The sequence below is a fragment of the Hibiscus syriacus genome, unplaced genomic scaffold (assembly GCF_006381635.1).
Source record: "Hibiscus syriacus cultivar Baekdansim isolate YM2019G1 unplaced genomic scaffold, ASM638163v2 tig00110183_pilon, whole genome shotgun sequence".
In the NCBI taxonomy this organism is placed as follows: domain Eukaryota; kingdom Viridiplantae; phylum Streptophyta; class Magnoliopsida; order Malvales; family Malvaceae; genus Hibiscus; species Hibiscus syriacus.
The window spans coordinates 627,842-651,880 of NW_024062614.1; the positions used below are offsets into that span (position 1 = coordinate 627,842).

General features: G+C 35.5%; 1 protein-coding gene across 1 annotated transcript; it reads right to left on the reverse strand.

Moving 5' to 3' along the window:
* Nucleotides 1-12,793: 12,793 nt before the first annotated feature.
* LOC120217100 (glutaredoxin domain-containing cysteine-rich protein 1-like) lies at nucleotides 12,794-15,096 on the reverse strand. The gene is made up of 3 exons (XM_039214306.1): nucleotides 14,963-15,096; nucleotides 13,600-14,125; nucleotides 12,794-13,495 (listed from the first exon to the last, which is right to left on the reverse strand). The coding sequence occupies exons 2-3, from the start codon at nucleotides 14,110-14,112 to the stop codon at nucleotides 12,794-12,796; spliced, it is 1,215 nt and encodes a 404-aa protein (XP_039070237.1). The 5' UTR covers nucleotides 14,113-14,125; nucleotides 14,963-15,096.
* Between the last annotated feature and the right edge of the window lie 8,943 nt (nucleotides 15,097-24,039).

A 24,039-nucleotide genomic window follows, 5' to 3' on the forward strand; every position in this document is an offset into this window, starting at 1 on the left:
ATACTCACTCATCACTTTATTACTTGTTCGATGTGTTTTTGGCGCCATTGTCGGGGATTGGCAATTGGTTATTTTAAGTTTAGTTTATGCACACTTTATTTTCTTATCTTTTTAGATGCATACTAACTTGTTTTTGTTTACCTTTTTGTTTCATTTCTTTTCAGGTGTTATGCTATTGCATGAATAGAAGAACACTCAATGAATCATTATTACCTATTGAACTTGAAATTGAAAGGTTTTTTCATCTAAGAAGACGTATACAAAGAGTTATGTATCAACCTGGATAAAATCCTGTTCAGCATCCTGCAGATTAAAATTTTGCAGCAATTCGCAATGTTGGGTGATAGTTCAACCACGTCCCATTCGAGATCATTTAGCTCCTGTGTTAGATGATCTTAACCCTTGGATTGTCTCTATAAAAATTCAGGAAGCCTACTTTGAACTCAAGCCTATGATGTTTAATATGCTGAATTATATTGGGCAATTTGGTGGTGCATCTCATGAAGAGGCAAGGCAACACATATGTTCCTTCTTGGAAGTATGTGATTCTTTTAGGCAGCAAGGCATGCATGAGGATGTGTTAAAATTGAAGTATTTCCTTATTCTTTGCAAGATCAAGCAAGAGCTTAGTTGAGTTGTGTTCCTCCAGGCTTGATGGAGTCATGGATCAATCTATGCAAAAGCTTTTTGCTACGTTATAACCCACCCAATATGAACACCCAACTCCAAAATGATATAGTTATCTTTCGTTAATCTAATGACAAGTCTATGTACGAGTGTTGGGATCGATATAAGAGATTGCTTCGTAAGTTCACATATCATGGCTTTCATGATCGAACACAAGTAGTGGTATTCTACAATAGTGTAAATGCTCTAACCAGAATGATGCTAGATGCTCCAGTAAAGTTTCATTTGCTGGACAAGTCACCCGAGGAAGCATTTGACATCCTTGATAGGATAGCAAATAACGACTATCAGTTCCCTACTTCGAGACTTGGTACTAAAAGGAGAACGCATGGGACTCTCGAGCTTGATACTAAGGACTCCGCTTCAGCTCAATTTTCAGTCATCACAAATATGCTAAATAATCTCCCACGCCCAAGTAAAGTGAAGGTAGCGTCCATACCTTGTGTTCCTTGCAATAGAATTCACCACGTAAATGAGTGCCCCGAAAACCATTAATCTATCAACTACGTAGGGAACTTCAACCGAATCAAAAATAACCCATATTCGAATACCTAAAATCCAGGATGACATCAACATCCTAATTTCTCTTAGGGTAATCAAGGAAGCAACAATACAAGTAGCTCGAATCCAAAATAGAATCATATTGAACCCCCAGGTTTTCAACAAAATATATCATGGCAAAATTATAACAATCAACATCCTCTTCAAATTCCAACTCATTGGAAGCCACCTTGTAGAACTTTATGACCACCAATAAGGTCATATTCCAAGATCATGCATCTTCTATTCAGAATCAAGAAGTATTGTTGTAAATTCATAGCTCATCCTTGTGAGTTTTAGAGACGCAAGAAGGTCAAATAACACAAGCCCTACATGTTTGACCTTAAGGTAATCTCCCTAGTGATGCTGAAGTCACTAAAACCCATGGTAAAGAGTAATGTAGTGCACTCACCTTGAGGAGTGGCACACAAATCAACAAAGAAGACAAGTTTAGGGGAAGAAAATAGAAGATCTCAATCCCAATTCTATATAGGAAGAATCTGAAATACAAGAGGAATTTCTTGAGAAGAAGAAAGATGAGGGTTTGATTGATGAACATACTGACGTCAGGTAAAATATTGCCACAACAAAAGTTAAATCCCCACCAGTAGAAGAAACAATCAGACCCTACCACCCTTCCTCAAGAGACCAAAAAAGCAGAATGAATACCTTCAGTTCAAGAAATTTATGGATATTCTTGATCAGTTACACATCAATGTCCCACTTATGGAGGTCATTGATCATATGATCATCTATGTGAAATTTCTCAATGATATCATCACCTAGAAAATGATGGTTGAAAAGTATGAAACTTTTGTTACATCAAAAGAATGTTGTTATGTACTTAGTAGTTTTCCACCAAAAAGAAAAGATTTTGGTAGCTTCATTATCCCATGTTCTATTGGGGATAACTATGTTGGAAGAGCCTTATGCGACCTTGGGTCGAGTGCAAATTTGATGCCCAAATCTATGTTTATGAATCTTGGGATGAGAAATGCTAGACCAACCACCATAATTTTGCAATTAGTCGATCGATCTCACGTCAGTCCTGAGAGGATGATTAAATATGTGGATGATTCGGAGGAGTGTCAATGTCTTCAGGATGTGGACTCTTTGATAGAAGCTAAAGTAACCAAATTTTGCTGTAGCAATTTTTCACAGATTGAAGACTATGAAAAGCTTGATGGAGATGACGTTGAAGAGCTTAAAGAATCTACAATGGAGGTGCAATAGTCTAGTTTCCTCATAGCTAGACCAGGGACGCACTTTGAACCTTTAGATTTTGCTAAATTTACTACTCCTAAGCCTTCACTTGAGCATGTACCCTTTTTAGAATTAAAACCCTTACCATCACACCTTAAGTATACTTATTTGGGTAGTAACAATACATTGCATGTGATTATTTCTTCTAGCCTAAAACTTGAGTAAGAAAATAGTTAAATACATATTTTGACTCAGCATAAGAAAGCTCTAGGTTGGACTATGGTTGATTTAAAGGGTATTAGCCCTACTATTTGTATGCATAAAATTCAACTTGATGAATGTCACAAAAATTCTATTAAACCCCAAAAGAGGCTTAACACAGTTATAAAGAAACTGGTGATGAAAGAGATCATCATGTGGTTCGATGCTTGTGTCAACTACCTTATTTCCAATAGTTCATGGGTTAGCCCAGTGCAATGTGTGCCCAATAAGGGAGGCACTATCCTTGTGAGTAATGAAGACAATGAATTACTCCTCATAAGAACAGTAACAGGTTAGAGGATATGCATAGACAATAGGAAGCTCTACAAGGACACTAAAAATGATCATTTTCCCTTCCCTTCGTCAATCAAATGTTGGATCGGTTAGCAGGCAAACCATTTTATAATTTTCTTGATGGATATTCGGGCTACAAATAGATTGTTATAGCACTAAAGGACCAAGATAAGACTACTTTTACATGTCCCTATGGCACCTACACCTTTAGGAGGATGCCTTTTGCATTATGTAATGCACCAGTCACATTTCAAAGGTGCATGCTAGCCATATTCTCGAACATGGTGGAAGAATTCTTGGAGATTTTCATGGATGATTTCTTGATCTTCGGTGATGATTCCAACTTATGCCTTGGCAATCTGGAGAAAGTGTTTAAGAGGTGCGAAGAAATAGACTTGGTTTTGAACTGGAAGAAATACCACTTTATGGTGTCCGAGGAAACTGTTTTAGAGCACAAAATCTCACAAAAGGGCATTGAGGTAGACCGAGCTAAAATTGAAGTGATCAGAAAATTGTCTTCTCCCACCACAGTCAAAGGAATTCTAAGCTTTCTAGGGCATGTTAGCTTCTATCGAATAGTCATTAAGGATTTTTCCAAGATCTCGAAACCCTTGTGTACTCTGCAACAACAAAATCAACCCTTTATCTTTGATGATAGTTGCATTGTAGCATTTCATTAACTAAAGAAAAGACTCATTTCAGCCCCTATTATTGTCCCACCTGATTGGACAACCCCATTCAAGCTTGGGACGACGTCGAGGTAAGATTGTCCATGTCATTTATTATGCTAGGAGAACTCTAAATGATGCATAAATCAATTACACAACCATCAAAAAAGAGTTACTAGATGTAGTATTTTCTTTTGATAAGTTTAGGGCATATTTAATAGGAACTAAAGTCATTGTGCATATTGATCATTCTACTATCATATATTTAGTGACTAAGAAATATGTCAAACCTAGACTTATTACATGGATACTACTTCAAAAATTTTGACCTTAAGGTTAGGGATTGAAAAGGCACTGAAAACCAAGTAGTTGGTCACCTTTCTAAGATGGAAAATAAGGTTGAATTAGAGCATGAACTAGATATTAAAGAAGAATTCCCCGATGAGACAATATTATATGCTATGATAATTTTCTGATATGCTAATATTGTTAACTTTCTTGTTAGTGGTGTTTTGATTTTGACTTGACTAGCCATGGAATGAAGAAGTTCAACCATGACGCGTGTTTATATTATTGGGATGAGCCTTATCTCTTCAAGCAATATGCTGACCAGATGATTCGAAGATGTGTCCCTAAGGAGGAACAAAAGATATCATATATCATTGTCATTCCGCGTCGTGTAAAGATCACTTTGGAGGTACAAGGACTGCTGTAAAAGTCCTTCAATCAGGATTCTACGGGCCCATATTTTTCAAGGATACTCATGACTTCTACAAGTCTTGCGATAGGTTCTAAAGAACTGGGAATATCTCCAGGAGACACGAAATGTTATTGCAAAATATTCTGGAAGTGGAACTCTTTTATATATGGGGCATGGATTTCATATGACCATTTTCTTCATTATTTGGGAATTTATACATCTTGTTAGCTGTCGATTATGTCTCCAAGTGGGTCGAGCTAGTTGCCACACAAAAGAATGATTCAAAGGCAGTCTTCAAGTTCTTGTACAAGAATACATTTACGAGATTTTGAGCTCCACAAGCCATTATAAGCGATGAGGGAAATCTTTTTGACAACAGGCTTATTTCCAAGGCGTTTCAATGTTATGAGGTGTGACACAAAATTTTCACAGCATATCACCCCAGACTAATAGGAAAGTCGAAGTCTCTAATAGAGAAATAAAACAAATATTAGAGAAATTTATCAATCCAATGATAAAAGACTGGTCACCTAGACTTGATATAGCCCTTTGGGCTTATTGAACTACTTTTAAGGCACCTCTAGAAATGTCTCCATTCAAGTTGGTTTATGGAAAGTCGTGTCATCTTCCTGTAGAGCTCAATCATAGAGCATACTAGAAAATAAAAAAGCTCAATCCAGATTCCAAATTATCTGGAGAACGAAGGCTACTGGAGTTGAATTAGCTGGAAGAATTCCACACACATGCCTATGAAAGTGTAAGACTGTACAAGGAAAAGACAAAGACGTGGAACGATAAACACCTTTTGTCGCGGCATTTTTCTAAAGGCCAACAAGTGCTCTTGTAAAAATTAAGGCTGAAGTTATTCATATTAAAATTTTAAGTCAAGGTGGTCTGGGCCATTCATTGTACACAAAGTCTACCCTCATGGAGCTGTGGAGATAAAGAATATTGATGATGATATTGTGTTCAAAGTTAATGGTGACAGATTGAAGATATATAATGGTGCTCTCATTCTACAAGACAAGCCTTCTTTAAACCTCAATGATGTCTGACAGTTTGCTTCTCTTTACCTTTATTCATTTTGCTATAGCATTTTTCCTATTTTCCTGTGCACATAAATAATATTCTTTACTTTCTTTCTTTTTGTCTTTACGTTCTTTATTTTTCAAGTTTTTATGCACTTTATTTATTTCATGTTTTAAATATAGGTGTTTAGCATCAGAATTGTTTAAGAAATTGTTGATAGTATACCTACACATACACCTGCACCAACCGCTGAAGTAATTGACCAACCTATCTCGACACTAAGGAGAAAACGAGTGAAGCATATGGCAACCAAAACTCCACCACCACCACCACAATAAGATGTAGTGAGGTACCTCTCTCTTGCATTTCGTATAGGTTAGTTTAGTTTCATTTTAGTTAAGTTTGATGTAATAAGGGAAATGATTCTATAAAGTTTGGGGTATGTATTATTCATAGTTTCGTTTCATTTGCATTTGTGGTATTGAACATAATTTTTCTATGGCATTTTTACTTAATTGAAGACTGTTTTTTGGAATAAGTTGACGATGTATGATGATGATAATTTTTTATGGCTATCGAGAATTGAAAGTAAATAACAAGTTGAGATTGATAGAATTTGATCTAGGATGTGATTCCCTATACTTGAATATTTATACGATTGTATGTTTTCTATGCTTAAAGGCCTTAGAATTTTTTTTAAAGAACTCTTGCATGCCTTAGTATACTTTGAAAATTAAAATGAATGTAATGCTCAACGTTAGCATTTAAAAAAACTCTATTGTGCATATTGAAAATCTTGAATGTTAATAAATGCCAAAGGCATAAAATTATTCGGGATACTCCTCTTTGCATTGAATTACCTGGAAATAATCTTAAATAAATGGTAGCAATTGCATATGAGTAAATGAAAGTCTTCACAGGGTGACTCTACTCTAATGGCTGGGGGATGTGGTGTTTGCTCCACTTCATCTTCAAGTATGTGAGAGTACTTGTGAGGAGCTGAAGCCCCTTTAAAACAGTGTATTTTGTTAAGGAAATGGGAGTAATTAAGTGCTTAATGTGTTAAAAAATAATAAGGTTGAATAGGGAACTTATTTAGAAACTTTCTAACTCCATTAAGCATAGACTAGATGCAATTACGCACACATTTAGAGGGAAACTAATCTTAGAGAAAAATCTTGATTCTTGATTTTGTCTAGCATGTTTTAGCCTACGTATATATTCCGAGGACTAAAATTTTTGCCATAACATGTCCTTGATTTGAGCTCTTCTATAGCATTTTTCTTGTTTGCCACTACTCATTGCTTGAGGAAAATAGATAGCTTAAGTTTAAGGGTTTGTTAACCTTGTAAAAACACTATATTTTATGCCCTTTTTACTTAAGTTTTTATGTGTTCTCAAGCCCATTTAATCATATATAGATACATTTAGTTCATTTCATTACATGTGGTGGTGTGTGCATGTTTTGTTTCGATTATTTGTGATATTGGTGCTTCTTTGGAGGAAGGTGTGTTTTGCTTGATGATGTGCAGGATAGGTAGGAAGCATTACTAGAGAAGGGATTATGTTGCAGCATTCTGGATAGTATTTCTGGGGCACAAAAGGACAAACGTTGTAAGATATTTATTCAGCCCCCACACATGAACTTTGAGGAAAGTTATACCCCATGTGAAGGGAATCATTTCCCTAGGGAACCTAAAGAATTAAGGGCACTAAACCCTAGGCACTTTCACTATAAATAGAACAAGACACACCTTATTAAAAGGGAGATTTGATTGATCTAAGATATAGGAGAAAATTGGGAGGTCGCTACCCTTCTTCTTTATCTTTGCGTGTCCTTCATTATTGGGAGCTTCAAGGGCTCAAGCATGTTGGCATTTGAGAGAAGCAGCTTCTCGAGTGGTTCACGGCAGTCCAACGGTATTTTAGGAGTTCTACTTCTCTAGCTCTTTTTACTTATTTCTTTATTCTGGAAAATGGGTTGTAACCGATAATCTCGGGGTCACTCTATAACCCTCCCAAGCACCTTAGAAAAAGCTTTAATCGATTCCTAAGGTTTATAGGGGTTACATGGTGTCATTTAACAACCATTTTATACATATTTAAAAACATATATCATTTATTGTATCCAAAGCATACTTTAGCACTTCAACACTCAAGATGCATATACAATCAACAAAGCATCACATTTAGAAGGCACAAGTTGCAATTCAAAGTTGGAAGTGTATTATTTTGGTGCTAGAATCTTGAAAGGAAACTCTTTACTCAACTCTTACTAAGCTCTTCCTTTCTTCTAGTACAATAAGACTCTCCAACCTTTTTCTCTTCTCATATATGCAAGAAAAGAGTTTTCTAATTAAACAAAAGATTGCATGAAGACTCAAGAACGAATTTAAAGCCTTTGAAAGTTATAAATGAAGCTCATATTACCTTAAAATCCAAAATCTTCATTAAATCCTCCACTTGTTATACACTCTCTTCATTAAATCTTCATATTACCTTAATCTTACGTTATTTGGACTTGATATCCCTTTGTAAGAAGCAAACCTTGTACATTGAATTATAGAGTTTTAGATTTATGGAAGAAAGAGAAAAGAGAAGGTGAAGAAGATAAATGAGGGAAAAGAAAAGAGAATTAATTTTTTTACCAAAATAATCCAACATATGACTTAAGCAAAATCCTAAGAAATTAGCATATTTTTATTAATGGTATAATTACTCTTTTACTCTTTCCATATTTTATCTAAATTCAAAAACTTCCTTTTTAAGGCCCATCGAGATCGAGCTCTAATTGCATCTGATTAGGCTCTCATTCGGCCCAACAATTCTAATCAAACAACCATATCAGTTCATAGAGCTCTTGGATTAACCATTATGAATTGACTCAAAAATTTGGGACGTTACAAGTTTCTTTCTTTTGTGAAAAAAATAACATTAAGGGTTCAAAGATTAAAGATACATTTGTTGTTCCAAAGATGTATAGGAGAAAAATTCATGAAGTTTCAAATTTGCATCATTTTCAATTTTCATGTTGAATTATTTATAAGGTGATTAATACACAATTTTAAGAGTTTAATAATCATTTTTCTTAGACAATAATATAGTTGCTTCTTTGTGTAGCTTGCTTGAGTCCAAAAGATTTTTATCTTTCTTTTGATAAGAGAAAATTGATTCGTCTTACCCAATTTGATCCTTATGAATTTTCTATATGAGTGTCACACCCCAATTTTAATTTTTAAATATAATTAATTTAATTAAGGGACCAAAATGTATAATTTTGAAAATTTTGGGGTTAATTTCAAAAGTTTGGGAAATTCAAGGACTAGCCTCATAATTTTCCCATAACTCACCTGACTCCAAAATAAAAAATAGAAATAAAAGGCTGGGAAGGTTTGAACCCGTAACTTAGGGTGTGCCTGGCCATCCCCTACTATCTGCCCTAGGTCTCTATTTGAATATGATTTTAATATATATATATATATATATAATTTATTTGTTTTATACTCGGGTTTTAATACCCAAAATCCCCATTCTCGTGAAATCCCTACTCAAACCCTATCCATCATGATCTTTTCATCAAATCAACGCAGTATAGCCACCTTTGGAGCACGCCATCACCCTCAACTGACTCGCTGACTATCGGCGACCAAAGCCCATACACCACCGTAGTGTGATTCGATGTCGATCAATGCAAATCGACGCTTGAATCATCGTCGAAACCCCCACCTTGTCGCTCAATTTTTTCGTGATCTAATCGTTCCAGCCGTCATTTTGCCTCAACATCGCTACCATTGAATTCCTCATTGTCGTGCGCCCAAAACCCGATCGGGTTCATCGTCCACTGTCGACATTCTCGCCATCCATTGTGGGTAGGTTCTCAAACATTTTGTTTCGGTTATTTGTTTAGGTTTTGGGTAATTTTTGAGTTCTTAGTGTTGCAAATGATGTTTGGTTGATCGTAGAGTAGTCAGCAACCGTCCCCTAACTCGTCGCCATCGTCACGCACCGTCGCGTACGCGTGGGGCTCGTCTTTGCTCCTTAAAACCTCTAGAAATGGTTGAAACGATTTAAACCAGTCCAAACCAATTTGAACCAGCCCGAGTCAACCTGAACTGACCTGAGTCAACCTGATCCGATCTGAACTGTTAACTTTGACCGTTAACCGTTAACTTTGACGAAAAAGTCAAAATTTTCAAAAAGTTATATTTTATGCTTTTCGACGTTCTGAGTCTAAATTCGAAGTTTGTTTTGCTAAATTCGAACCCGAAAGACTCTTAATTGACCATCAAACCGGAGTGTGCATATGTAAATTAAGTATTTATTTCAGCGTACCTAATTTAACTGAAGGGGCAATGGTATATTTAAGGTACTCCTAGATCTCTTGACGGTTCGACTGCTCGGCCCGGTTCCTCCTGATCCGCTCGTCTGCAAGAGCCCATGAATACTCGTATAGTTCTGAAACCTATTAAATAATCAGTTTAGTATACTACTCTGATAATAAATCTATACTATTATGACCTAGGTTCCTTTACTACTGAAGAGCATAGTGACGCCAATACTCAGTAGATCTACCAGACTGATTCTTTTTGCAACGTGTATTCCTTGTGTGTCATGTACCTGTTTTAAATATATGTTTGAAATACCATGTGCACATGACTATTTTATCTGATTTGCAATGTACTATATGTTTGACTTGTGTCCGTATGATTTATCTGATTTAAAGTCTTATTTCTGATTTACAAAGATTTAAGCTTGATTGTCGATTCATGTTCTTTGGTTATAGATTTTATTGAATTTATATCTATTTAAACTCTGATTTCCTACTATCATTGGTTACTGTTTGAAAAATGTTTTTTCTTTGAGGTACTCTGGATCTAGTATGAAGTCTCTGCAGGTTCAGCTTTGGTCAAACTGGTAATTCCTTATACAGGTTCATATCGATCGAGTTGGTAATTCCTTATGGACCTAAGGCGACCCTTGGGTGGGCTTCTAGGCTCAATGGGCCTAGTGGTAAGACCTTATGGACCCTAAGGTACTCCTTTAGGGTGGCTCATTTGTTGTGTGCATTGAGTAAGTCCTTGTGGGCCTGAGGGAACTCCCCTTAGGTGGGCACCTACGCTTCGACTAAGGTAAGACCTTATGTACCCAAGGTGCTTCCTTAGGTTGCCACCTACGCCCTTTGGACCTAGGGTAAGTCCTTATGGATGCAGTTCTAGGGAATTGCATATGGTGTTCGGTTAGAGGGCGATTCTATATTTTTAAGCTAAAACACTACTGACGTTTTCACAATTTAGAACTGAATTGATTTTAGAAACTCTATCGACGTTTCATGACTTTATTGATGAATTGATTTTGAAATCTAAACTATATGTTTTATTTCTGCACTGTTGGAACACACTGAGCTCCCTAGCTCACTTCCCCAAACTTCTCTCTTTCAGATATTTTGGATAGGCATCCCAGACCTGACATTTGGAGGATCGACACATTAGTACATTGATATTTTGTTGTAATGTATTTATCTTCCGAGCTGCATTTATTTTGGGTGACATGTGCCTATATTTTGAAAATGTTGATTTTATGATTTATACTGCCTTTGATACTGATGTTGGAATATTTTATTTTTATTTAGTCCTTACAACGACTTTTATTTACTGGAATTGAATTTTTATATTATCAAATCTAATTTTAAAGATGTTTATTCGGAATATGGTTTAAAATTATTGGAAATGTTTTGGAAAACTTTATCATAATCTACTATATCTGGTCGTAACACATAGGTCGGATCTAGGGGTTTACAATCAGACCTTGTGGTGCTTGATTGTCAACTTGAGAATCATATTGTTGATATTTGTTCATATGAAAGATTGTGTAATTTAAAAGGACTTGTTGATTTATCTGAAAAAATTGTTGAGACAATAAAACATGTTGTGTACCCAATTGTGTATTTACTTTTGAAGTTGACTTTGATTTTATCGGTTGCAACCGCAATAGTGGAAAGAACATTATCTACGATGTACTTTATAAAGAATTGATTGCGCAACCGTATGGAAGATGAATGGTCGAATACTTGTTAGTTACTTTTATTGAGAAAGAAATATTTAATAATGTAGACAATGAAAAGATCATACAATGATATTAGAAAATAAGGCCTAGAATGAACATATGTTTGCCCGCTCTAAAAAAATATTTATAGATTCTCCATTGGAAATAAAATTAAATATGGGTCAATGAGTGTTCTTAGAGATAGTTTTAGAATTAAAATTTCAAAAATGCAAAAAATTCCTAAGTTATGAAAGACTCTTATCTATAGATTTCAAGAATGTGAATTACAAAAGTAGACATTAAATAGAACACTCGAGAGTGATTTCTGGTTATAAATACAATAATGCTTTTAGTAGTAGTGAGTAATGAACTTTTGTTCATTAGAATTTCAAAATAAACTAAGAACATTTAATGCTAAAAGGAACTGTTAAGAAAACTCATCTTATCCACTTATATAAAAAAGAACTCATCTTTCTCCGGTGATGGAACCACGTGGGGTAGGAGGAGGACATGACCCACCCCATTTTTATGATTTAATTGTATTTTAAGTTTTCAAAAAATTTTAAACCATTAAAGTTAAGTCTTGACCCTCTTAAAAAAATTTGTTTAATTATTTTTAATACATTATCAATTTTAAAGTTAAATGAAATTAAGTTTTGCCTCTAACTTTTTTGTTTAATTACTTTCTAAGATATGACAATTTTGAAATTAGTAAAATTAAACTACGATCTTTTTTTTATTTAATTACCTTTTAGAACCTTGTTAGTTTCAAAGATAAGCAAATTAGCCCCTCCCAAAATTTCATCCTAGTTCCGCCCTCAATCTTTTCTACTTCGATATATGGTCCACCAAGCCAAACTCTTTAGAATATCTCAAGAGTGAAGATAACTTAAGAATCATGTTATATTCCAGGTTATTTACAGTTTATTTTCTTTAATGAAGAAGTACCTTATTAACACCTTCATATATTTTGGAGAATATGTTCTTACTAGACAATTTTATTCTTTGATGAACTGTTTATCACAATCTGATGCAACAATGTACCATTATAAGTATTCCCAAGCACCAGTATAAAATTTTTAGTGTCCTTTTACACAAGAAAAAAAACGTAGCAAAAGTTGATGATGAACAAAGGAATAATTAAATAGAAAATTAGATATTTCAAAATCAAAGACCTCGGGATCTAGCCCATTTATATCAGTTGATGAACAAATATTAAACAATTCATCATTTTCCTTGATATACATGCAACCTATATCCAGACCTGCAAATGAGATCTATAAGATAAAAAGGCAAAGGGAAGTATACAACATCAAGTGAAAGGGCAAACAAGAAGGTGAAATATATTGTAAAAAGGGTTAAACGTGTTTCAGCTGCAAACTGAGCATTTGACCAATCCATTCTCATTGCAATCTGGACATTGCAAGCACAGTTCATCATTATCTTCGTTTTTTGTAAAAACCTTGCGACTGCCATCGCAGTTGGGGCAAACCAGGAATCGCATATTGGCACATTCCCTGCAAGGGATATGTATTGAAGGTATCCCTTTGAAGAGTTCCTTAAGTTTTCCTTCTTCATGCAGTCCAATGATTTCATCAGCTCCTCCTATGTATCTCCCTTTGATGAACAACTTTGGAGGGACTACTCTTTCACTAAATAGTCTCCACAGTTCATCCCTGAATTCCATGTCCATTGAAACATCTCTTTCATGGACCAGAATATTGAAACTGCTCAGAAGATATTTGATATTGCTGCAATCTTTAAATGTTTTCCTTATCCCTCTCAAGCTTGTTGTGTACAAAACCACTGAATCTTCACCACCTGGTGGACATTTCTCTTCAAAATCTTTTAAATATGGATTCGCTTCAGTCTCATTATTCTCTATTTCAGGTATGTTTTCATCTTTGACAGTGGTGTTAGAGGAGACCGGAAGCGGAGAATGATCCTCTTTAATCACTGTCTCTTTGACCTCTATGTTATGTGTAGGCTCATTAGTACGCTGGTTGCCAACATCAATGTTCAAACCATTTTCTTTACCCTTTTGATCTTCTATATTAGGCTTATTAGTATCCTGGTGGCCAACATCAATGTTCAAATCAGTTTCTTTGTGGCCAACATCAATGTTCAAACCGATTTCTTGGTGGAAAACATCAATGTTCAAACCAGTTTCTTTACCTTATGATCTTCTATGTTGGGTGTAGGGTTATTAGTATCCTGGTGGCCTACATTGGTGTTCGAACCAGTTTCTTTACCCTTTTGATCTTCTATATTTGGTGTAGGCCTATTTGCATCTCCATGGCCAACAACAAAGTCCAAATCAGCTCCTTTACCCTTTTGATCTTCTATGCTGGGTGTAGGCTTATTAGTATCCTGGTGGCCAACATCAGTGTTCAAATCACTTTCTTTACACTTTTGATATTCTATCTTGGGTGTAGGCTTATTAGTATCCTGGTGGCCAACATCAATGTTCAAACCAGTTTTTTTACCCTTTTGATCTTCAGAATCAATAACTGGTTCTGGTGGATTAATGTTGATTTTGCACTCTTGGTCTTTGTAAACCGGACTACGGTGATTTTGATAGGTAAAATCGTGTTGTTGTGGATTAGTACAGGTAAAGCCTTTTTTCAAAGTGTTGACAGTAGGAATCAATTTGATTTTCTTCAGAAATCTTCCCTTCAAGCCTTTCATCTCTTATGCTGATCTGATACATAATGCAACGGAAGAACTTAAAATGAAAACTGAGAATGAATGAATCATAAAAACTCAACTCTTTTAGTTTTCAAAGACAAAAATGAAAAAGCTGTGTGGGGATGCTTTAAAACTTTTGAATCATAACCTGAATATGGAAAAATGAATAACTTTTTCAGATATTACATGCATCAGCTAAATTAATTTTCAAGTTGTGCATAAACACTATCCAGACGTAGTTACTTGAACCTGAATAAGAATGAATGAATCATAATAACTGAACTCTTTTGGTTTCCGATGACAAATGAAAATGCTGCGTGGTTTGCTTTTAAAACTTTTGAATCATAACTTGAAGATGGAAAAATGAATCACTTTTTCAGATATTATATGCATCAACTAAATTAAATTTCAAACTTATTGAGAAAAATTTTGTTGACAATATGCATCAACACACTGCAGACGTAACTATTTAAACATTATTAAGAAATGAATGAATCATAATGACTAAACTCTTTTGGTTGGGGTTGCTTCTAAAACTTTTAAACCATAACTTGAAGATGGAAAAATGAATCACCTTTTGAGATATTACATGCATCAGCTAAACTAAATTTCAAGTTTAAGATGACAACAATTTCTATTGACAAATACCTACAAACACCTTGTAGACTTAATTACTTGAATTTAAATTTTTTAAGAAGAATATCAATCCCATTACCATTGAGGTCATCAACAATAATTTCATTTTTAAGCACAAGGCTTAATGACATATATCATGTGCGTATAGAATTGAATTCATTTCCTAATAACAATGGTTAGAATCGATGGAAGAAAAGGGTTAGAAGTCTCAAACCTGAATTTGTTCGTCCCATTTGCTTAGCGTCGAAAAGTTGATGGCCCAAACTACGATCTGATGATAACAAGGCGTTTATTGAATTGGGGATGGTATAATTAAAATTCAAGACCCAAATGTTAGCCAAGAAAATAGGCATTAACAAGAGACATTGGTTATTTATAGCAACCTTGCAACGGCTTTTGTTTCATCATACATTATAAAGCTCTCTTCCCCCCCTCTTAATCCCTAATTAGCACTGTTAGTTTGTGTTACATATTTAGTCATTTCTATACCTTATGTTAGCTTGACATCTAAAAATAGAAAAAGCCATCATTTAGGATCTCAAGATGTCGATCTGTTACAATTTTTCCATTTTGATACACCCATAAAATTATAAAACTAGTCTGGATGGTCATGAATCGGGTCAGGTTTTTTGCTCATCCAAATTCGATTCGAAAATTAAATCCCTTCACTTGTATCTGACTCAAACCAGTTTTAGAAGGGTTCCATTTGACCCGTAAGTTGACCCGATATTTAGGGGAAAACTAGTATTCGTACCTGACCCGATATATATATATATAAATTCATTTCATTAGATAAAATAAGGACCTAATTGAAAAAATAATAACAAAGAGAGTGTCTTACAATTATTCTTAAATATTTAAGAGATAATTATCATATTATATCCGGTCAGACTAAATCGAAACCCATCGGACTCAGATAAAATATACATCCCTAATTGTATCACCTCAATATTAAAAAAAGAAAAAAAACACTTTAAAACATTGATTTTTTAAATATATATAATATGAATAATTTTAACTCAAAAGATAATATTCAATGGTCAAGTTACTCATTTGATAAAGACTTTTGAGAAAATATATAATAATTCGATGGACTAAATTATTGTTTAAACAATTTTAAAATATTTGAATTTAACTATAAAATAAACAAATAAATATTAATATAAAATATATTTAGTTTTAAATAAATAATGAATTCAAAACTATAATAATAGTTAAAAATTGAGGTGATTCGACTGTACGGAGGTTAAAATACAACTAAAAATGACGTGATTACTTTGATCGATTATTTGTCAAATGAAAATTTCAATAAAATAGTGATAACTCCGTAAAAAGACTATATCTAGGGCATTTTTCATTTAAGTATTGATTCTCTAAAAGCTCATATTGAATCATATAGATGCATTTAGAATCATATAGATGCATTTAGGACCATATAGTTGCATGAGGTGGATATATATTTTGTCGTGTCAATTTATCTTGAAAACGGTGTTGCGTTATGGGGAAGGTGCGTTATTTGATGATGTGAAGGATTTGGGAGCAAGGATGCGTGTGTAGAATTGGCATGACAATTTGGGAATGCTGAGCAAAATGTGAATATCGCGGTAAATCATATGGTATTTCTAAAGCAGAAAAGACAAAAGAAGATATTTTTATAAAAAGTCATTTGTTATTGTCTTCACGTGCTCTCAGGTGCCAGCCACCTTGGAGAGACCACTGCCACCTTTGTACCACCCCTCACGTGAAGGGAATGAACCTTAGGGTATCATGGGAATTTTGACACAAATCCCTAAGTTTATTCCCCACTATAAAAAGGAAATGAGATCACCAAATTACATATACTGTATTTTAGACCTTTTGAACCTAAATTCTTGAGCAAATAGAGAAGAGGAGGCTGGAAGAAAAAACTTCCACCTTTTTCCTTTCCTTCACCTTTGTTGTGGTGTTCCTCCATTAGCAAGCTTGAGGGAGTGGCGAGCTAAGAGTCCGAGAGGAGCTAGCAAGCTAGAGCAGTTCGTGGTGGCTGAAGAGAGCTATGGTAGTGCGCGTCGAAGGCTTTTTCTCCATTCCTTCGATATTTTTTTATCATTTATCATATTTGGGTTGTATGGAACGGATGAATTTCATGTTTTGTTTCATGGAATATTCGAACCCCACTATGAACTAGCTTTATTTGGTGGGAATTCATTATGGATGCTTAAGTTTTTCTTTAATGGATGGTTGTTTTTTTTAATGTTTTTATTTATTTTGCTCATGGTGCTTACTTATTTAAGTTTATAGGAGCTATGAGAGTAGTTATTCCTTATGAGACTACTTAGTGTTCGAGAGAAACCAAGTAACTCATCTTTAGTGTTCGAGAGAAACTAAGGAGGATTAACATAAGCAATAGGTGTTAGATAATAACTAGACCTAATCCACCCTTAGACATAAGTCTAGGATTTCAATTGACTAAAAGGAGTAGTGCTCGGTCGAGAGGTTAAATGCTAGTGCCAACACTGAGTGGTATTACTGTGACATATTCTATTGATTTGAACTGATGGGATCCATGTACCTACTAATGTCGAGAGGTATTGCCATGGCATTCTCAACATGTTGAGTCCTTTGACTAGAGATAGCATATGGCACCTTTAGTAAACTCTGTCGAGCAAGTAAGACATAAAAGTAAAATCATCCTGAGAAGATAAACTTAAGTTTCCTAAGTGACCCCTATCGTTCATTTCCATAGTAATGTTGTGTGAGGATTATAATGTCATTTTATTCAAATTCAGTGTTTAAATTTTGTTTTGCCTTTACATTTTCATTTGATTTCACTACACACAATTTATTTTAACATGACATTTCCATCCTTTTTGCCACGACATATTCATTTGCTGCCACGTCACACTATCATTCCAACCCCACCAACATACATTTTCACATTACCTCATCATTCTCATTAGTACATACCATCAACTAACTATAATTAGATAAAGTGGTTCTTTTCTTTGATTGAACTTATAAATTTCCTACAATCCCTTTGGAGAGATACTCACTAATCACTTTATTACTTATTCGATTGTATATAATTGTACATACTTCGCGTCCATATTTAATACTCACAAATCCGGACAAGTTTTAGGCGTCATTGTCGGGGATTGGGAACTGGAAGTTAATTAGTTCTGTCATAGCATTTTTTTTTTCTTCATTTTTTGTATAGTTTTACTTGCTATTTTTCTTGTCTTTTTCAGGTTTTTGTTGTGTATAACTCGAGGACATCCCAAAGGACCACTACTTCCAATTGAACCTGAGATTGAACGATTTTTAAACAAAGGAGACGTACTCAACGTGCTCAAGAAAACATGTATCAAATTGGAAATCAAGGTATTGGTCAAGAAGAAGATCAGAATGTCGAGGCAATTTTGAATAAAAGGAATGCAACTAGGCCTCATGCTATTCGAGATCACTTAAACCCTAGCTTGGACGACCTAAATCCTAGAATTGTGGCACCCGAGATTCAGGAAGCCTATTTTGAGCTCAAACCATTCATGTTCAATATGTTGAATTCTATAGGGCAGTTTAGTGGCATGCCTCATGAAGATGCCAGAAAAAGCACATTCGTAACTTCTTGGAGGTTTGTGATTCTTTCCGATAACAAGGAGTATACGAGGATGTATTAAATTTAAAGATATTTCCATATTTTTTGCATGAACAAGCAAGGGTTTGGTTGAGTGGTGTTCCCGTTGGCTCAATGGAGTCTTGTACTAATATATACAAAAGTTTTTTGTTGCAGTATAATCCATTAAACATAAACACTCAACTGAGGAATAACATTGCTTCTTTTCGTCAAGCTGATGATGAGTCAATGTATGAATATTGGGATCGATATAAAGGATTGCTTCGTAAATGTTCTAATCATTGGTTTCAAGATTGGAATCAAGTAGTAATGTTTTACAATGGAGTCAATGCACCCACGAGGATAATGCTAGATGCCTCGAAAAATGGGACCTTGCTAGATAAATCACTTACAGAGGCCTTTGACATCCTAGATAGGATTGCCAATAATGATTATCAGTTCCCATCTTCAAGGCTTGGAGCCGGGCGAAAAGATCCTAGGACATTCGAGTTGGATACTAAGGATTCCGTGTCCGCCCAACTTTCTACCATCAACAATATGTTGAAGAATTTGCAACAATCAAGTAGGCTGAAAGAAGTGAAGGCAACCAACTCAATATGTCCATTATGACATGGCACTCACAATGAGAGTGAGTATCTAACCAATCATAAGTCCATCAACTATGTAGGGAACTATAATTGAGGTAATAACAACCCCTATTTTAACGTCTACAGCCCTGGATGACATCAACATCCAAATTTCTCTTGGGGAAATTAAGGAACCAACAATGCTGGTCAGCCCACTAGGAAGTAGAATTTCAATGACTCCCAAAGTTTTCAAACAAATATGTCATTGCATAATTTTAATGAGGGAGTATCATCTTCATCCAAAACAAGTTCTTTAGAGGCCAATATTCAAGATTTTATAGCAACCATGAAGACCATGCTGCAAGACCAATGCTACGTCCATAGAAAACAAAGAAGCCTTATTACACAATTAATGAGATTTGCTTCAAACCCACATCTCTCATCTTTGAGGGCCTTGGAGGGTCAGGTTGGTCAAATTATTGCAACATTACAGGAACGCCAACCAGGTCGTCTGCTGAGTGACACTGAAGTTACTAAAGCTCATGGAAAGGATCAATGTAGTGCACTCATTATAAAGAGTGGAACCCAAATCAATGTACAAGATAAGTTTGAGGGAATGAAAAAAGGATGATTCAACCCTCGTAACAGTGTATGCTGAGCATGTAGTGCCAGAAGAGACACAAGTAAAGGAGGATAAGGATGAGGGTTCATCCATTAAAACTACTGAGGGAACAAACAAAAATGACACGAAAAATGTTGTTCCCACCCCTTCATTAGAAAAAGTCAAACCCTCACCCTTCCCACAAAGACTGAAGAAGCATAATAATAACATACAATTCAAGAAGTTTGTTAACATTCTTAACCAGCTCTACATTAATGTTCTTTTTCTTGAAGTTGTAGAACAAATACCCACATAAGCTATATTTCTCAAGGAGATTGTTACCAAGAAGAGAAAATTTGAGAAGTATGATACCAATGCCATGGCAAAAGTATACTGCTCTGCCTTGAGCAATCTGCCGCCAAAGCAAAAAGATCTGCCAGCTTTATTATTCCATTCTATATAGGAGAAAACTATGTTGGGAATGTACCACATGACCTTGGCTCAATTGTGAACTTAATGCCAAAGTCAAACTTCTTGAAGCTTGGAATGGGAAAGGCAAGACCCACATCTGTTATTTTGTAACTAGTCGACCGCTCTCATGTTCGTCATGAGGGGCGAGTTGAGTATGTCATTATGAGAGTGAAAAAATTTGTGTTCCAGTAGACTTCCTTATACTTGATTACGAGGTTGATGTCATGGCATCCATAATTTTGGGGATACCCTTCCTCACTAATGGTCGTGTTCTTATTGATTATGATAAGGGAGAGCTCAACATGAGAGTGGTCGACCAATGTGTGACTGTGAATGTGTTCCATACTCTTAAGTATGTGGATGAGTCTGAATAATGTCAGAGTTCTAGAAGAAGACTCATTGATAGCAAGAAAAGCGGTCGATTTTTCCATAACAATTTCATTCAGCTGGAAAATTATGAGAGGCTTATTGAAGAGGAAAGCGTCAATGACCCCCAAGGACTTTTTACACACTTTGAACCTCTTTATTTTGATGAGTTTATTCCTTCTAAGCCCTTATTATATCATGCACCTAGCCTAGAGCTAAATAATTTGCCACAATATCTTAAATATGCTTACTTGGGTAGTGATGAAACTTTACCTGTTATTATCTCCTCTACCCTCACTCCTAACCAAGAACGTAGTTTGCTAAGTATTTTGTCGCAGCATAAAAAAGTTAGGATGGACTATGGAAGATTTCAAGGGGATAAGTCCCACTATTTGCATGCATAAGATTTGGGTTGAATAATGTCATGGCAGTTCCATAGAGCCACAAAGAAGACTCAACCCAATCATGAAAAAGGTGATGATGAAAAAAATCATCAAATAGCTTGATGCTGGAGTGATTTACCCCATATATAATAGTTTATAGGTGAGTTATGTCCAATGTGTTCCCAAGAAAGGAGGCACGACCGTAGTGAGCAATGAAGACAATGAGATATTACCAATGTGCACAATCACCGGATGGAGGATATGCATGGACTACTGTAAGATAAATAATGCTACCAAGAAGAATCATTTTTTCTCTACCCTTCATCGATAAAATGTTGGTTGATTGGGGGTAAGGCATTCTATTATTTTTTTAGATGGATATTCTGGGTAAAATCAAATTGTCATTGCACCAGAAAACCAAGAGAAAACATTCACGTGTCCTTATGGCACTTATGCTTTCAGGATAATGCATTTTGGACTCTGTAATACCCCGAAAACTTTTCAACTCTGCATGTAAGCTATCTTCTCTGACATGGTTGAGGATTTTCTAAAAAACTTTATGAATGATTTCTCTGTTTCTAGAGATGACGTTAAGAACTACCTAGGCAATCTGGTAAAGGTACTCAAGAGATGAGGAGGCTGACCTCGTGCTAAATTGGGAAAAGTGTCACTTTATGGTAATCGAAGGCATTGTTTTCGGCCATAAGATTTCTCAAAATGGCATTGAAGCAGACAATGCAAAAATTGAGGTGATTGAAAAGCTACCCCCACCAACATCTATCAAGGGCATTAGGAGTTTCCTTGGACATGTTGGGTTCTATAGAAGATTCATCAAGGACTTTTCCATGATATCCGAGCCCTTATGCACCCTGCTTCAACAAAATCAGCCATTCAAGGTGGATAAATTTTGCCATAACGTGTTCACTGAGCTGAAACAAAGACTTATCTCTACACCATTGTGGTTCATCCCGATTAAACATCACTATTTGAGCTAATGTGTAATGTGAGCGATTATGCCTGGGAGCTATGATTGGGTAACATCGAGGTAAAATTTCTATGTTATTATTATGCTAGGCATACCTTGAATTAAGTACAATTGAATTATACTACCACTGAGAATGAATTACTTGTCGTAGTATTGTATTTGACAAGTTTAGGTCATACTTGATAAGCACTAAAGTTATTGTTCACACTGATCACTCAACCATAAAATACTTAGTGAACAAGAAGGATGCCAAGCCTAGACTCATTAGATAGATACTACTATTGCAAGAATTTGACTTGGAGGTGATAAATAAGAAAGTTATAGAAAACCAGGTTGCAAACCATCTCTCTAGGCTAGAGAACATTTCAAAATGTCATGACAATTTAGATATTCAAGAAAAATTTCCTGATGAGAAAATTTTATATGCCATGGCAATTTCGTGGTACGCGCTGACATAGTCAATTTTTCTTGTTAGTGGTATTTTGCCTTACGAATTGAACAGCCAGGGCAGGAAGAAGTTCAAGAATAATGCCAAGTTCTATTTTTGGGACGAGTCATATTTATTCAAACAATGCGCAGACTAAATGATTCGACGTTGTGTCCCTGAGGATGAGAAAATAGACATTCTATAACATTGTCACAGGATGCTCAGTTTTACAAAGCGTGGTGATTGATGCCAGTTGTGTTGTGAACATTTCCAGATACATGAAATGTCATTGCAAAACATTCTGGATTGAGTTCTTTGATGTGTGAGGCATTGATTTCATGGGACCATTCTCATATTCTTTTGGAGACTTGTATATCTTGCTTGTCTTGGACTATGTGCTCCAAGTGGGTTGAGGAAATTGCAACACTGAGGAATGCCTCTAAGATCATGCTCAAGTTCCTTCACAAGAACATCTTCACACGATTTAGAGCACCTAGAGCCATCATTAGTGATGAAGACACTTATTTTGATAACAAAGTAATTGCCAAGGCATTGCAAAGATATGAAGTGGACACAAAATTTCCACATATCACCCACAAACCAAGCAAGCTGAAGTGTCCAACCATTAGATTAAGCAAATCTTAGAGAGGTGGGTGAATCCTAGGTGGAAGGATTGATCCCCAAAGCTTGATGAAGCACTTTGGGCTTATAGAACGACATTCGAAACGCCCTTGGGCATGTCACCTTTCAAGATGGAGTATGGGAAAACATGCCACCTACCTGTGGAGTTAGAGCATAAGGCATATTGGGTTATCAAGAAGCTTAATTTGATACACAACTAGCTGGGGAATAAAGTATATTAAACCTAAATGAATAGAAGAGTTTAGAGCACAAGCATACGAAAATGCCATGCTTTACAGAAAAAGACCAAGTGGCATGATCGAATGTTTTGCCAAGGCATTTTCATGTTAGCCACGTGCTCCTCTAAAAATCAAGACTGAAGCTCTTCCCCGCAAGCTAAAGTCACGATGGTTAGGACACTTTGAAGTGCACCTTTTTTACCCACATTGTGATGTTGACATAATGAATATAGATGATGGGACCATCTTCAAAGTCAATGGTCAGCGTTTAAAAGTTTACAAAGGAACCCCGCCCTTGCGTGACAAATTGGCACTCTTATTGCAAGATGCATGAGTTTCCCGTGAAGTATTTTAAAGATGCCACGACATTTTGGATTTACTTCTGTGCATAAATACACGTGTAGTTTATTTGATTATTATATTTTTTATTTTTAGTTAATTTATTTTTAATTCTTTTTTAGGACCCACACATATGGCATGTAAGGGAAATGACAACTAAGGACAAAGCAATGACAAACCTTAGCTTTTTGGAGTGGAGACAAGAAGACAGGATATGAGGGCAATTCTTTTACTTTTAACTTTTTGAAATTTTTTCCTTTTTGGATTTTACTTTTACATTAATTATTTTTCCTTTTTCTTCAAGCTAAACCCCATCCACCCGTTACATAACCTCCCCTTCCCTTTTATTTTCATCTTTTTTATTTTACCTTTTATCCTTCAACCACAAGCTATACCACCAAAAGCTTTAAGCTTTTTATCTTTCTTTCATTCCACAACCCAAAGATGGTGCTCACATCCTTAAGATCAACTTTTCCTTCTCACCTTGGTTCATCGACGAAGCGGTGCATGAACATTTTCAAGGGCTCAATAACCATCGAGTTTTCTTTAGCAAGGCTTTTTCTTCGATGATGAATATGACTGCATTGGAGGATATGTCATGAACATTTTCAACCAACATAAGTGGCACAAATTTTCTAGGCATCCGGGGAGCGTGAATGCATCTCTTTAAAAGAGTTCTA

Excerpts from the sequence above, each read along its gene's own strand:
- LOC120217100 (XM_039214306.1), bottom strand. The coding sequence starts at position 14,112 with ATGAAAGGCTTGAAGGGAAGATTTCTGAAGAAAATCAAATTGATTCCT. Across the intron at positions 13,496-13,599 it reads CCAACATAGAAGATCATAAG|GATACTAATAAGCCTAATAT; the intron begins GTAAAGAAACTG and ends GTTGGCCACCAG.